Here is a 16606-nt window from a genome sequence, read left to right as displayed (position 1 = left end):
CTTGCTATAGGTTTTTGTTAGTTCTCTTGTTTATTCTTGCTGGTGCTGGATATACTGATTAAGGGGGAGAGAGAAGTTGGAATTTATCACTATGTTCATGCCTGCCTATCAAATCAAGACCATAGTAGGTTAAGTACTGCAGTGATGGAAAGTACTGCAGGTGATTGTTGGATTGGATTACCCCTCTCCCTGTTTGTGTAAGTGAAGGGAACATGTGTTGACAGACACCTTCTAACCAAACTTGGCTGTATTAACGACCAAGAAAATCTAGTTTCTTTTGTAGTTTTGAGGGGTTTTTAATGCTGTATTATATGACCAAAAGTTAACAACAAACATTGTTTCTGAACCCTTTTAATCAACCTAACATGGCAGATTATAAAGCAGGTGGCCAGGAGGGTAGAACGAAACACAAAAAGCGTTATTGTGAATGTCAGAAATAATTGTATTGGTATTTTGCCTTTCTGTGGGCAGCATCTTGTGGATCCAGCTCAGCTTTCTTCCTTGAGTCTGCCATAGCTGTCACAGAAGTAATACTTATGTGTGTGGTGTGGGGGTTGCATGCTGGGGTGGGGAGGGGACCTTTAGCATGGTTGGCATTGTGATTCTGTACTCAGTGTGAAAACCAGCTCTGACCAGGATGAGCAGTCATGCAGCTGAGTAGGATTATAATTCTTAACTGCGCAAACAATAGCAGTGAAACTGGGCTTGTTAACTGCCTGATCATATTTCTGAAATCGTGTGGTGTGGTTAAAACTGAAGTTGCAGACAAGCTTGAGTAGCTCCACCAATTTTTTCTCCCAATTGTCTTCCTTTTTGACCTCCAAGAGACAATATAAATAAAAATAAACCTCTCTCACACATCCCATGCTCTTGCCAGGGAAAGGGAAAGATCAAATTGTTATCTAAAACAAACTGCAGTGATGTGACAGCTCTTTGCTGTTTGTACTGACTGTGTGGCTTGGTGTTCATAGATAAAGTGCAGTCTCTTTGATTTCTGTTCCCTCCCTCTGTACTCAGCGCCTGGGGAGTGGGATTATCACACTGAGTCTAAGAAAAGTCTGCAGTGATCCAGGTGTTCCCACTTTTCTTGATTCAGCTCACCAAATAGGCTGGAAAAATTACATATTTCTTCTCTTCTTTCCTTAGAACATTCAAAAAGTTGTTGCTCAGTAGATGTTGTAGAAAATAACATAGCTCTAAGTAATTAACTCCCCAAGATAACACCTGATTTATGATTTGAGAGGAATTAAAGATATTGATTATAAACCTGCAGCCAGATGGCTTGGCAGTAGCCATACTGTGGTACTATGAATTCTGGGAACAAAAAAGGGGTGCTTTGGCGTTTTTCACAGCTAATTTCCTAGTTGCTGTGTTGACAAGATTGCAAGAGTATTCTGAAATCCCAAAATCAACTCAGCTTTGTTACAGGTAGAGTTATATTGGGGATTATAATACCCCATAGGGACTTCAGAAAGCTGGATACAGGGTTCACAAGAAGAATTTTTTGGACCTACTCCTAAATGAACTGACCATGATATAACTGGTACTGAAGTAACGTTTCTTCCTAAGACAGACTGAAGCTGTATCCCCATTGGTTTGGTTTGTGGTTTGCGGTTTTTTTTGTTAGTTAGTTAGTTTTGGTTTTGTTTTTCCTGGTGTCCTGCCTACTGCTTGGTGTAGCTGTTTATATAGTGTGATTTATAGAACACTCCTTTTAAACTTGCAAATAATTTCTTTCTATCACAGATCATAAAAGCTAAATACTGTTTTAGGACTCTTGCAAGAATAGGTACTAAAGTCGTGTAAATTGAAATGCTCCTTCATGCCATTTTGCACAGGAGTTAGGAGATATCCCTGAAATTGCAGAACCTTTAAAAGCGTTGCTGCTGGCATTATCTGCAAGAACTCTTCACATGTAGGCATTTCTTATAATGTTTGATGAATGAATGCTAGTGCTTTGTGTTGTAAATTGCAGTCTAAGTACCTACAGTCTGTAGGTACTTAATGAAAAGGATTATTATTTTTGTTTCCACTTTCCAGATGGAAATGTCAGAAGATGATAATAACATGGAAGAATACCCCACTGAAATTCATGATTATCTCACAGCATTTGAAAAGTGTCTTGGTTCTGTAGATGAGATGCTGAAGACAATGATGTCAGTTTCTAGGAGTGACCTTTCGCAAAAGGTAAGTTATCTTCCTTTTGAAATTCTTTTCTTTGTTAATATACAAATACTTGAGAGCCTGAACTGAAATAAAAGGCTCTGTCAGGCCAGTCACTGCACTGAGAAATAACAAAAATGACACTCGTACGCTTGGCACTGTTAAGTCCTTACATTTCTAAGAAATCCGGATGGTCTTACAAGCTCAGCAAGCAACACAAGCTCTTCCAAGCTGATAAGTGATAACTTTACCAGTGAGTCAGGGACTCACTCAGGGACATTATAGCTTATTCCTGACCTTCCTTAACATGCTCGTCCATAATGGAGAGGTCACTCACATTTTTGACTGAGACTTTTTCACAGCAAACTGAATGGAACTGGTGTACCCAGCAGGATGTGAAAGTGAACTGGCAGAAGTGAGAATTGATCTGATTCCAGAACTCTAGACTTGCAGAACGTGAGCTGTCTCCTCTAGCTATGCTATAAGTCTGCAAAATGTGGCTTTTTATCAGAGCAAGGTAGTGCCTGAGAATTTCATATAAGCATCTCTGTCTTCTAACATTTAAAGCCTAATGTGTAATTTATTTCTGTAGGGCAAGAAAAAGGCAACACATGAGGGAACTTCTTTATCCTGTGAGGATTTCTAACACAAATAAATTATGAAGAAAACAGTCTTGACAACACTGGTCTTTTGACAGTATCCATGTTAGAACTAGAGCTCTACAATGATGTTATCAGAGTTTCTGGAAGTTGTGTAGGACTAAAATAATAAATTGACTTAGACAGTCAAGGGAAACAAAAACACTTTCATTACCTTTATTCTTCCTTTGTATATCCATAAGTATTCTGACATGCATTGAAGACACAGTCTGCCATGTGTCATGTTGGCATTCATTGATTGTATATTGATGTTTGTGTTTCAGCAACTTTAAAACTTTTTTTTCCCCCTTCCATTGATAGCAACAACTATTAAATTTCTGTGGAAAAATGGGGACTTAATTTCTGACTGTGGGAGTAGTCCAAGAGCTACATGCTAAGGGATTGTGCTTTTGGTTGTATGGGACTGTGGCGTTTAACTTCAGACTGGGAGAATTACATGAATTCTTGGAGAGGAAAGAATGAATGGTCCTGTGATGGCATGGAAATAAGGCATAAACACAACCTCAGTGAACTTGTGATGCAAAAACGTGCTCCTTCAGTGGGTATTCTTTTATTAATACATTTGCATATATAAAATGTGCACATTACCACAATTTGTGCATATCTTGCTTAAAAATCTTCAAATATGGTTTTTTTTTTTTTTCATTCTAGTTAGATCCTCTTGAGCAAGCAAAGCTGGATTTGGTTTCAGTGTACGCATTAAATTCTATGTTCTGGGGTAAGTATGTGGTATAAAGAAAAACATAGTATTTATGATTACCATTCAAACGTCTAGACAGCCACAAACACTAAATAATCATATCTCATAGCCAAAGAATTAAAAACTTGTAATTACCTTGAGGATCCACATTATTGCCATCCATAGGGTAAATGATGTTGAAATTCTGAATCAAAAATCTATATTTAAAAAAGCCTATTTTGTACATGCATGAGTATGTTTCTGGTTCCTTTGTGGCAGCCTTTTCTGTTCCTTAAAGGACTGAAAGTTTAACCGTTTTAGTTGTTAAATTTTAACCATTTTAGTTGTTGGGGGTATTTTAGCTGCAATATTTAATAATAATAGTCTGTCAGATACTTAATGACACTGTTAACAATTCTTATTAATGATTTTGTGTGGAAGCTTTGGTTTTCCTATGTGACTGCTTGATAGGGTCCTCAGTCCCTAGATAGACAGCCTTCAGTTTCAAAACAGTCTTGATTTTTTCTTGTAGTATACCTGGCTACCCAGGGTATCAATCCGAAGGAACATCCAGTGAAAAAAGAGCTGGTGAGTTGCTTACACTGCATGTGTCCTACTTGTGCAGGATGGTTAGGCCAAATGGAAGTTTAAAAATGTTTAAATCTATATTTAAAAATGATACATTGCTCTAATAGCATGCATATGCTACATGGTGTTATATAACTATTTATATGCCCTGCTGGGCTCTCTAAATTAAGAAAGTAATTTTTTTACTTTCAAACAGTACTGTTTAAAGTAAAGTTGTAGAGTCTGCTGAAATTAGAAAAAGATGATGAATGATATCATCTTATCTTTTCTTTTTTTCCACCTTTGGTCGAGAATTGGATTCTGTGCAGGACAGCTTTTCACTTGTATCTGTTAAATGGAAAAATGTTACAGGCCTGATAATAATTTATAACTTCCAGTATGGCATTTTTTTTCTTATAAATACTTGGAATCATGTTAATCTCTGAGGCTGCCTTTTCTTGCTTTTGTATGACTCTAAAAGTACAGTGTGGTTGATTTACTAGCGAAGATGGGAAAGTGTCCCCCTCCACCTTCCAAGCCCTCCAATAATTCATTTTCTCAGCTGTAAAGAATCCAGTTCAGCAACAAAGCTAAAAGCTTTTTTGGCTCCAGTTGTATGTGTATTGTCCAGTAATTCTGCATTAGTGACATATTTACGACCTATAATAAATCTTCAGTTTAGTCTTTATATTCCATTTAGATGCCTGACTACAGTATAGAAAACCAGCTATCTTGAAAATTCTGCTGACTTAAAAAACCTGAATAATTTAGCCTGAAGAAAAAACAGAAATCAAAACTTCTTACTACTCATTTTAATTCCTGAATAAATGAAAATATTAAATCTCAGCAGATGTAAAATAGTTAGCTTAAATGTAATCCTTACATAACCAGTGGAATGGGAGAGAGGACTAAAAATGTGGAAAGCTAGCCTGAATAACAAGAATACTTCTGTTTTAAAATTTGTGAGGTTTTCAGTAGTCTAGACTGTATATCATATTAAAAAATGCATCAGTTAATACTTCATGAGCTTTCTGTCAGTTTTTTGTTTCTCCTATATTATATAGTGTCTGAATATTGTGTTAATTTAGTGATACTAAGAAATTTTATCTCTGCTGCTGTGGATATTTTATGTTTGTATTTTGCTTCACGACTGCTGTTTTAACTCTGAAGAAAGAGTGAATATTTTCATAGCCTAGTTTGTTACTCAGGTCTCTTCCTTTTGCAAGTATCAAGGTTGACTGAACGCACATTTCTTCCTTCCAACGACATTGTAATGTTCTTATTCATGTGGAAAGGGAATTAAAAAAGACTGTTCTGTCATGATTATTTTGTTTGTAGAATTGCTCTCCTTGTGTACATACAGGTATTCAAACTGTAATAATAAAACTCACACTCAGGCTATCAGAATTAATTTCTTTTGTCAAGTTGACATTTTCCAGCTCTTTTTTCCCTTGCTAATACATGTAGGTTTGCCATCTGTTCTCATTAGCCATCTCAGTCGCCAAAGAAATATTACGGCTGATCATGATTTCAGACCCTGTAAAGCCCTCCTTGTTAAAGCTGTGTTTTTGATACAGAAGGAGTAGCCAAGTTTTTGACGGTTGCTTAAAATGATCATTGAAGAGTTGAAAATCAGTTCGGTAGTGTAAGTCTTGTAACTTTTGTTCCAGATTCAAAGAGGTGGCAGTGCCTGTGAGAAATGTGTGGGTTACATATGAAAATTTATTTTAGCAGTATCTACACGTGTTCTCTTAATCCACATTCATAATTCAGGTATCAGGTAGAGCACTACATATATGTGTGTGTGTATGTATGTTACTGTTGTTTGTATGTTACTGTTGTTTGTACGTAACATCCGAAGGCCCTAACAGTTAAAGGCTATATTAGGCTAAATATGTAGACCTGAAATCTGTAAACCAAATTGTTAAATATTTTGCAGAGTTACTGTAAGTGTACTCCCTTGTCAGTGAAGAGAAGCAGGCACTTATCAGAGGGGGATTCTCATCTTAAAGCTGCTTAGTAATTTCTAAGCAGCTCTCAAAGTAATTTTCTTTATTTGTTGCAGGAGCAGATGAGGATGAGTAGGCACATAAATGAGATTGTTAAGCTGGGAGGGTATACTTCTGTGGGGCTGAGTCCAAGTCATGATTTGGTCAAAAAAACCCCAAACCATAAACACCAAATAACTGGTAGGCTAAGATATGTCATATAAATATGCCCTTTTCCCTGGAGATGGCCTGTATTGTTATTTGTGGCCATAAAATGAACTTCTGATATGGCTAGAAATTCAGGCTGGAAATTTAGGTTGCCCTACCTAAGTTCTTTAATAGGACCTCTTGACTGTTTCAGGAACTTAAGCCCTAAACTACTGGGGTACAAGCATGTGTGATGCTTGTACCATCTTCGATTTTGTGTAAGATGCCTTTTTAGCTTTGCTTGGACTTGATTAATTTTTTTTTTTGTGGACAGTAGTCAGGTAGTATGATGCATCCATAAATGTGTCAAATACCTAAGTATTATTTTGGCATCTTAGGTAGGTCAGACTCCGAACTGAGTTCAGTATTTTATTTTCTAACTTTGCTTGCAAGAACAGTTCCCATATCTCTGCAAATTAGATGCAGAGTCTGCATCTCTGTAGGACTTTGTGTTCCTGTTACAGCGGGTGTCATGCAGATGGTGTGGTAGGTACCTGTGATGGAAAATATGCTAAAGGGAAGTCTCAAGTTTGCAAAGGGCCTGGTATATTTATTTAAGTAATACTATTCTTCTAGGTAATATTGTTCTAGAAGTGTACAGTGTGGAAAACTTCTACTCATCGATTCATTTTAGCAGTAATCTTGGGAGAATGGTTTGAAATACTTTTCCTTTTTCTTTTTTCTCCCTAGGAGAGAATAAGAACATACATGAACAAGGTCAAAGAAATAGCAGACAAGAAAAAGGCATCCAAACTTGATAAAGGAGCTGCCTCTAGATTTGTAAAAAATGCACTCTGGGAACCAAATGCAGAAAATGAACATATTTCCAAAACTCCTGATAAAGGAAAAAAGAGACAGAGGGACTAAATCTTTTTTTCCCCTAATAAGAATTGCAGACACCTAGAACTTACTTGGAAATGTTTTGCATACTGCATGCATCTCCTATAGAAGTGCTGTATAACAGATTAATTTATACTTATAAATTTTACAAGACTGTATTTTTTCCAGAACATTTGTCACTGAGGTGATTGCATTTAATGTGTATCTAAAAGTGCCATTTGATGCACATTGAACTTTTCATTACTCAAATGATAATGATCTGATATATACTTGCTGGTAATAAATACTAGTGATGTTTTGTTTATAATGCCTATGAATTCAATTTTTAAAATGATTTATTGACACTTTTTTTTTTATGTTCTCAATCTCCTCAATATTAAAAAGTTTCAAACACTGCTATCCAGTCTGTGGTGTTTATGAAAGAGCATTGTGTGAAACGCCATATTTTTAAAGTTTTGTAAGGTTTATTCACTGTGTTAAAACTCTTTTCAACTTGAAGGTGTGCAATATTCCCTTATTTCTGTTGCCTCTGAGAAAGCAGCGCTTCAAGGGCTACAAGCAAACACGCCGGATTCTGCTCTAAGCCCCTGTGTCTAGTCAGTGGAAAAGTGAGATATCCTCTAAGGGAAGCTTCTAGGGTCCAAAGAAAAGGAGCAGGCTGGGGATGGCTATTAGGAACCAGCACATGCCGGAGCTTGATGGAATTTTGGCTGCAGTGCTCATCGCTTAGTGGTAATGCTGGGAGAAATGTGCTCTGGGGTGGTAAGAATATGGCCATCTATTGGTGTTTCTCAAGTCTTCATCAGGGAAAGCATTCTCTGGTGCAATACAAACTACTGCTCCATCTTGGAAATACTGAATTTTTTCTCAAAATGTGAAGATTAGTTGTTTAGGAAGGGTGGGGTGTTAGGTGGGTTCACTTTTCAATATGCTGCATTGCAAAGCCCAAAAGCTTATCTGCCCAAAAGCTATTTAACAATTAGCAAGGAATTAACAATTACAAAGGAAAAATAGATGATGTAGCTCAAAAAAATGCAGTATGGGTAGCAGTTCATACAAGTGTTTGGGAAATGTCGTTAGTGTAAAATGATAAGCACAAAGCTCTAGTATTGCAAGCTGAATGGTGTTCAGTGGGTGGTTGCTGTCCTTGGCATTGTACTGCAGTAGGCAATAGAGAGTGTGAACTAAACTGAATTAGGTATTTAGATGAAGTTTTTTTCCCTAATTATTATTTAAAAATACACATTTGAAAGGAAAAACTCAGTGCATAGACAATTTTATTAAACTCATTACATGTCTAGAAACGTTTTTAGTGACTGGTATGAATTTACATATTTTTGTTTACAATAAACTCTTCAGGTAAATAGCAATGCCTTCAATCCATCTAACAAGAGAACTATTTAGATGTGGGTACCTAACCTTGCTGCCTCAAATCCACAGGACTGCTGATGTGAGTATACATGTCAAAGCCTAGAAAAAGCTAAAATGATGGTGCTTTGTTTCTTCGGGTTAATGTCATGGTTGTGTCAAATGAAGGAGCTGTTGGATTTGGGAGTCCAAAAAAAATTGGAGAGTTGGGAGAGTTGTTTTTTTGGTCTTTTGAGGGTTTTTTTTGTTTAGTTAAGGTTAAAAATTCAAAAGACCCAAAGTATGTCCTTGATCAAAACTAACACATTTATGTGAAGCAGTTCTTCTAAATAGGTTTGGATGGTGCTTGTTTGGAAGTCTATGTGCCCTGTCTTGTACCCCTTTCAACCTGTCACTGCAAATGGCAGTGTTAGACTGTTATAAATAGACTTATGGACTATGTGTGAGTGTTGAGGTCGGCATGTACAAAGCACGAGGTTCAAAATGTTAATCTCAAACCCACTGATCTAAAAAAAAGAAAAAAAGATCAGGTGTTCTTTGGACTAGTGGGGAATATGGTTGGAGGATAGAAATGGTCTCAAGTAGCACAAACCAGAGCCCTTTAACATAGAAATTTTCTGGGAGATAACGTCTGCTTTGAGAGGCATTGTCTTGAGGAAATGAGCAGCTCAGTTTGTACTTAAGTGCATTGCTGTTAATTAAAAGGGGATTGGAGGATGTTTCCATTACATTATTTTCCTCTTAAACTTCAATTATAGGTTTTGTTTTAAAAGGATAATTTCTGAAAAGGATCGTAATTCATTGTCCAGTAAAGTACACAGGTTTCATTGGTAAATGTTTAAACAAGAGTAATTCAAGGCTATTAGCTGAGACTTACTGAGGTAGAAGTCCATCTGGCATAATTAATTGTATTCAGGTATTTGACATTTGTAATAGGACAGTTTAAATAGATAGAGCATGTGCAATTTTGTAATTTTTTTTTTTAAGCCTTAAATCATTCAATGCAGCTGTTAATGGTGTGGATTACAGCTTTGGTTTTCTGACACAACACAACACAAACAAATACCCCACAAACGAAGAATCCTCACCCTGTGCTTATTATTCACTATTGAAAGAAGCTTGAAAACATGATTATGAATGCTAAGTGATTTTTATATCATTGAAGTGATTACTTTGTTAAAGATTTTGTTTTGATTTAGACATTTAATGAGTTCTTTGAACTTTTCTTTCTTTCCACTCCTTGCACCATGGAAGTGGTGAGGTTGGTGAGAGCATGTGAAGTTAGCAGCTGGGACTAGAACTTGCTATGAGGTCGCATGAGGAATTTTCCAAGTTCACAAAAATATATTTCAGAAGAGAAATGAAAATGCAGCTCAGGATGTTAAATCCCACTCATGTTAGTGGCAAATAACTGCATAAAAATAGCAATTTGGCATTAACTGTCTTAGCAATTAAGGAGATTTTCACTGTAACAAAATTACTCTCTGACATGAGAACTGAGGTATTCTCTGAGCTGTGTGAAGTTTCCACAGATCTAGTTCTCGAAAACATTTCTCTGACAGAGAGTTTACTGTGGCTGTGAACAAAGGGGGAATTTTCCTAGGGCTTAAATTTCCAGCCTTAAAAGTGCTTGCCATATGACTTGGGAAGTCAACATATCAACGAGGCTCATTTCTACTCCTTCAGTATTTTTATTCCTGGAGAACTGCATTCCTATGAGTTTGTTTTTTATTAAGTGATCTTATTTTTCCTGGCCTTGAAAGTCAATGCTAGCATAGAGCTTTGTCAAAAACTATCAGTGTTGCAGTTATATTGAAAATCTCCTCAAACATATTTATCTGGAATTATAAAAGCTAAGCAAACAAAATTTTCTTGGGATTAGGAACTTTCTTGGGTTTAAGAGGGTAGACTGATACTCAGTTTTTAACTGCAGGGCTGGGAATATTACAAATGTAAAGAAAAATCCTAGTTTTCATAGTAAATGACATACATTACCCAGGAAGTGATGGTGACCTGTTTCTGCAGCTCTAGAGGGAGAGACCTTGGTTACCTAGATCAAGATTTGTATTGAGACTTTTGGGAGCCATCAACAGCAAACTCTAGTCTGTAACTGGAAACATAGGTAGAGTTACATTGGTGGAAGTGGATCCTGTGGCACAAGGTTTCCAACTTAGAAGTGCCAAAATAATTGAAAGTGGTTGCACCCCAAATGTATACATGTTATTAGTTTCTCCTAAACTGAGATGTAAAGATGTCAAAACAGGGCATTATTAGTTTATGTTATTATTTCTCTTTCTTAGACATTCACTTGCTAGTGACTAAAAAAAAAGGTGTTAAGCTACATCAGTTACAGAAAATAAATACAGTTTGTCATTTTAGAATCACACATGATATATATTTGTTAAAAAATGCATTTATGTTCTGCAGTGGGACAGTGTAATTTTCTTTCTCCTAATCTGCTTTGAGTAGTGTTTCTTACACAAAGTTTTAGAAAGTCCACATGAATGCTTTTGTTTTGTAGAACACTCTTACATCTTAGCATTAGTGATTGTTTGGGTTTTTTTTTTCCTTCAGTTTCTGCTTTCCAGTGGGATACACTTGTGAGATTTTATTGATAAAACCAACACTCTATCTTTTTGCTGACTTTTAACCTTTCCTGTAGCAAAAGATTACAGATCTGTGGAATATTTACTGCTGGCGATCTGAGAAGCAGACCTTGAACTGCACTGTTTTCATCAGCTATACCAAAGGGGAAAGAGCAAAAGCTTGTTTTTATTACTGAGCTGAGTGAATATGGCATGGAAATATTGTAATGGCAAGGAATCAATTTGTAAAGCGATATATTTCAGAAGGGATAGCAAATTTGACTGTGAATAAAAAGTTTTATAAATGGAACATTTAAGAGGCTATCTTTTACTTTTCAGTGTAGGATTGCCTTGACATGCATCATTTCAATTTGGCAGCTCCAGCAAATTGATGGAAGCAATTCAGTATGATAATTCAGTATTGCCAAGAGGCTTTTTCTGAATCTAGTGTGGACACATTCCATGGACAAATTTAAAGTCTAAGTGATAGAAAATGGATTTAATTCAGCTCTGTATTGTTCCAACTTTACATCAAGACAGTCTTGGTGTCAAAGGTACCTAGAGAGCATATCCAAAGAGTACATGAACCACAAACTAATTTTTAAGTGAAGGATCACCTCCAATTTATGGGCCTGTATCTTCATAACAATGATCCAGAACAGACAGGAAAGAAGTAAAACTCAAATGTAGTTGCAAATGTACCTTGTTAGAGTACTAATTCTAGGGGTAAATTCTTAGCTGCTGTTTGCCAGCAGAGTCTGTTAAAGTAAATGAGCAACTGCTGAGTTCTGCGAGTATATTCTCTCACATGGTATGGATATTTCCATGAATATGGTGTAGCATTTGTAGAATGCTTTTGTTTGTTGTCACCTGAGTGTTTTTTGCCCCCATGGGAACAAATGAGTCGTTTAAATTAACAAAATTCCTGTCTCCATTATTGAAAGGTGAGAAGGAGAAATGCCTAGTAACAAACACTGACAAGCTGGATAGCATAAGCAATCATTTTGATTTGTTGTGCTGGGCTGACAGACCTACTCCCCAACTCAGACACAAGACAAAACATTTTCTCCTGTGAAGTTTCCATGGAGAGAGCAATTCCTTAAGGCAGTTAATCACATGGGGTGCTGCTGTCTGAGGATGTACACATTACACATTCACCTGTGTGTTATAGATCACTTGGTTGACGGGAAGTTCAGTGTTCAACAATACAAAGTGCATGTTACTGAAATGCTATTGTTGGAGACTCTGTATAACATCACAAGCTTAATTCTCTTTGCTTTAAGTCAGTTTAGCTCTTGATTTCATTAAGGTCACAGTAGCAAAAATCCAGTACAAAAGAACTGAGAATTTGGCTTTATGTAGGTATGAATGTCTTTATGAAACAAAACCAGGACTAAGATATTTACTTCCAGTGAAATTCTTTGTTTGTTAAACTCTACTTCCTGCTTTGACAGTATTTGTTAAGCTTTGTTTACCTTTTTTATATACAGGGCTTACTATTCTTACTCCCACACAGTGCCTCAACTTCTTATGGTAATATGTTCCCAGATGTCTGTAATTTTGCCAGGTTTTAACTACTTGTATTGGACTTCTTCATGTTTGGTCTCTGCCATGAGTGAATTCCCCAAAAACCAGAAAGGTTGAGTAGTTCTTAGAGTTGCTGAAGAACATGGTGCTTAAAGTACAGGCCACATTGGAATGTCAGCTTAAAATTTCCAACTATATTTTTCTAAAGATTATAATTCTCCTTCACTGAGGTGAAAATTCGAAATGCATTGTTAGGAGATTAAAAAGAAAAGTTATCTTACTGAAAATTTACCCAGATAAAGGCTCCAGGTAACCTCACAAACTGCTTGGTGGGTATGGCCCTAACTCTGCTCATGTTCTGGTTTTGCCATGCACGAGAAGCTCCTGGTACAATTCTGAGGCCACAAATTGCTTAGGGAGGAATATGGGCTTAAAAATTAAAGTTCAATATATCTCAGATGATGACAGGGCTCTGTAACATACAATATTTGAGGAATTGCAGCTCTAGTAAAACTTTGCCATTTTCAACGGTGTTGTTTTAATGTAGCTTTATTTATTTCTGATTTTAAAATACTGAATGTAGACCACAGATGCTCTTATATGTATCTAATTGATTTACATTATGATCATGCTGGGATTTAGTTTTGTACCAGTTAAACTAAGATGGAATTAACTCACATGTGGCATCTCCCTAAGTGGTAACTCCAGGGTAAGGGTGCCTGTTCTCACTGTTTAAGTATGTTGAATGTATTAAAAATCTGAAATTTTGATTTTGTCTCAGCTCAGAGCATAAAGAAGGCTTACAGTTGTCATGCTGAGTTTGTTTATTTGTTTTGTAAAAGGGGGTGCATTTATTTTTTGAAGCTGTGGAAACTGCTCCTTTCTTGAGCTGGTAAAATGAAGAGTAGTCCATTTAAAGGATTCTTTTTAATAGATGTTCTTGTGATGTGTAGAATGAAGTATCCTTTTTTTTTGGAAGATACTCAGATCATTAAAGACTAAGAATTCGACCTCATCCCTTATATATAGAATTACACAGAAGACCTTTGGTAGGTAAATGCATAATTTCTGGGCATAGGTTGGTATTTCTAGGTGTACCTGTACTTTTTCCCCAAACCAGGGCAAACTGCCCAGACTGAGACTTATGCACCTTGCACACTTTATACCCACTTACACAATTTAACAGGAAGAAAATAAGCTTGGAAAAACCTTTCTTGTTTTGTTTTGTCTTTTGCCACCTGGGTGAGGTTGTACTATGAGAAAAATTAAGGGCCGGATTTTGCCCATGGATTTTCTTGTACAAGTTTTCAGAATGCAAAAGGCCAGATTCTGATATTAGCTACAGTGACTTCTGACTTGCAGAATTATCTGGTGCTTAGATTCTCATGGCAAAAAGGTAAGATATAATCGAGCCAAGCCTTCAGTTAATGCATAATGGTAAGTTCATCTGGTCCAAAGAGAATTTGAGGTTCTAAGTCATTTAAGAAAAAGCCTGCACAGGGTACCTGTCTGGCTTCAGGAGCTTCAGTAGTCAGTACCTCAGCTGGCAAAGATTAGTAATGATTTAGTCTACTCAACATTCCACCAACAACAGGGAAAAAAACCAACAAAAATCTGAAAGCTGATTCTCAGCTGGCATTACCTACAGTGACTTTGCTGGCAGTGTGTGTGTGTTAACACATTTGTGACTCCCATGCTGCTAAAATATCTGAATATTTTTTTGACATAACTAACTGCAAAGCACAGAGCTTAGGTTTTGTAAAGCGCCTGGAAATGGACCAGTCAATTATGAGCTTAGAAGTTTGTCATTTTTCTCTATCTAGTGTATCTTGTACTTCTTTATTTTAGTAGTTTAACTTACTTGTGTAAGTCATAAGTGGGTTTTTTTCCAGTTTGATTATGGCTCAACAGAGAAGGTGGGCAAATTCTCATGTTTAATTATGTTAGTGCTTAAAGGCCATTTAATCTCTTTTTCAGTCTTTCAGCTGCCTTTCCTATGTTCATGTTCAACATAATTCAGCTGTTTGGCTCTACGTCTGCCTCTGAAATTAGATTGAATGAAAGCAACACTGCCAGAAATTCTTCAGGGCTCCTCACAACTCTATGCTCTTTGAGCACATCTGTGTGATATTACCTAAAAGGCAGTAATTGCTACAAAACCAAGATGTATTAAAATGGGGAGAATATCTTACAGTATGTTAAATTTAAATTAAAAGCAAAAGTGAACAGTGTATACATCACTGGAAACCAATATGAACTGCTGGACTCCTTGAGAGCATCTTCACCTAAGAGTTTCCCTCAGCAGTCTCCACAGTGTCCTCTGCACCCCTCTAGTATGGGCAGTGTTCCTGCCCCAAAATCGTCTGTTCACGATACAATGAAACAGATGTTTGTTCCTTTAACCATTCATCTCATCAACAGAAGAGGTTAGTTGTGTTACCTTAAGGGGCACCTCACCTGAGCAGACCTCTCAGATACTGTGTTTACTTCCCAGCACTTGTTGACCTGTACTTCACTTCCTCTACAAGAAAAAGTGCAAGTAAAACATTTACTTTTCCTTGCGTTTATATCTACATTAAGCACACCTGTGTCCCTTAGTGGAGGAGCAGCAAAGTGGGGACACCTTACGGAGGAAATACATTTAATCCCTGAGGAGTTCCTTCTTTGCAGTGTCTATTAGAGGTGCTGTGTAGTGCTATCATATATTTGTTATTGTGACAGTCTCTTTTTATGTGTCCCCACTTTCTCCTGTGAATAGAGTGCTGTGGAGGCTTCTCGCGGTGGCATTACCTGCGGTGACCCTGATCACCTCCCCATTCCTGCAGGTAACCCTGGAGGAGGCAGTGGCTGAGGGAATAACTGGGACAGCAGATTGAGGAGAGCCCTTTGACCTCAGCTCCCGACGCTTTGGGCACGTTTTTGCCACCCCATTTCTTTTCCACGTGGTGGCAGCAAAGGAGCATCAAAGAGGCAGCGGCGAGAAGAGTTTCAGTCACAGAAATCTCCTCCCCCTGTTCTGTGGGGGAAAAAAAGACCCCATACAGACCCCCCCACACCCAAATAAGAAAAGGAAAAAAAAAAAAAAGAAAAAAAAGAAAAACTCACAACAAAGCCAACCAACCCCAAAAACCAAGCTCTGAAAGTATTTAAAAATGCAAAAATACTGCATTTCAGAGACAAGTGAAACTGCTGCTCCGCCCATCAGGTAGTCTAGTTCAAAATGCTGGGTTTTTTTACCTTTCTTCTTTATAACAAGCCCGTGTAGCAGACTGTGCCATGTCTTTTTGACTTTGGCAGATATTAGCAGCTTTTTATGAACAACCAGTTAAATTTCCATATGTTCTCTCTGATTTCCTGGAGAGGTTTTAAAGATGGTGCGTGTATATGTGTGTGTTTATGTACACATGTAATGTAATCTCTGCAAAATTGGAAAGTAATACACTGACTTCTAAATTCAGCTGAGTATATAGACCTGTTTCTACTCTCACTTACACCTGTTTTATACTCATGGAAGGCTGCTAATGTGGATAGCTTTGCTCCTGATTTACAGTGGTGTAAGCAAGAAGTAGATTAAGTCCTTTATTCTCAGGATCCTGACATATTGGCAAATATTGAGTGGAAAAGGGCAGTGTTTCTCCACTGCATACTGGAGAACAGGACCCCAGCTGGTGCTCTGGGGGCTTTAAAGGCTTAGAATTTCTTTTGGAAGGAATGATTTTATCAGAAGGGCTAAGCAGATGTTGCCTTGTGTTCGGTGGTTACTGGTGGCCTGATGTGTCACACTGGGTGTGTTTGAGGTGAGCACATCTGTGCAGTGCCCTCTCCAGATTAAAGCTGTGTCTTTCCCACTGGATGGGAAAGGATGATCAAGGGCTTGGCCAGCAAAAATAGATGTTCTTCTCTTAATGGAATGGTGTTGAGTTTTACCAGCACAGAATGGTAAGAATGGTAGCCCCAAATACCCTTTTTTCTTTTTTTTTAAATGACTTTATCTGGGAAAGTCTTTTTGAGGCAAGGTCTAGT

The 16606-nt window shown here is 37.3% G+C and overlaps 1 protein-coding gene across 13 annotated transcripts in view; it reads left to right on the top strand.

The window, feature by feature from the left end:
* The window catches only part of C1D (C1D nuclear receptor corepressor), a 174391-nt gene that overhangs the window by 7060 nt on the left and 150725 nt on the right, over positions 1 to 16606 (top strand). For 7 of the 13 annotated variants that reach the window (XR_009485690.1, XR_009485689.1, XM_059840963.1 and 4 more), the window contains exons 2-4: positions 2041 to 2187; positions 3474 to 3540; positions 4034 to 4089. Coding sequence is in view for 11 of the 13 variants with exons in the window: in XM_059840963.1 (XP_059696946.1) it covers positions 2041 to 2187; positions 3474 to 3540; positions 4034 to 4089 (270 nt within the window). In the remaining 2 variants the exon portion in view is untranslated. Of the gene's footprint in view, positions 1 to 2040; positions 2188 to 3473; positions 3541 to 4033; positions 4090 to 6953; positions 7503 to 16606 lie in introns of those variants that run through there. The other 6 variants (XM_059840973.1, XM_059840968.1, XM_059840969.1 and 3 more) reach the window with 1 other exon arrangement.

This window comes from Haemorhous mexicanus, chromosome 3 (genome assembly GCF_027477595.1).
Source record: "Haemorhous mexicanus isolate bHaeMex1 chromosome 3, bHaeMex1.pri, whole genome shotgun sequence".
NCBI classification, from domain to species: domain Eukaryota; kingdom Metazoa; phylum Chordata; class Aves; order Passeriformes; family Fringillidae; genus Haemorhous; species Haemorhous mexicanus.
The sequence above is the reverse complement of the archived record's forward strand: the minus strand, read 5'-3'. Positions and strand labels throughout refer to the sequence as shown.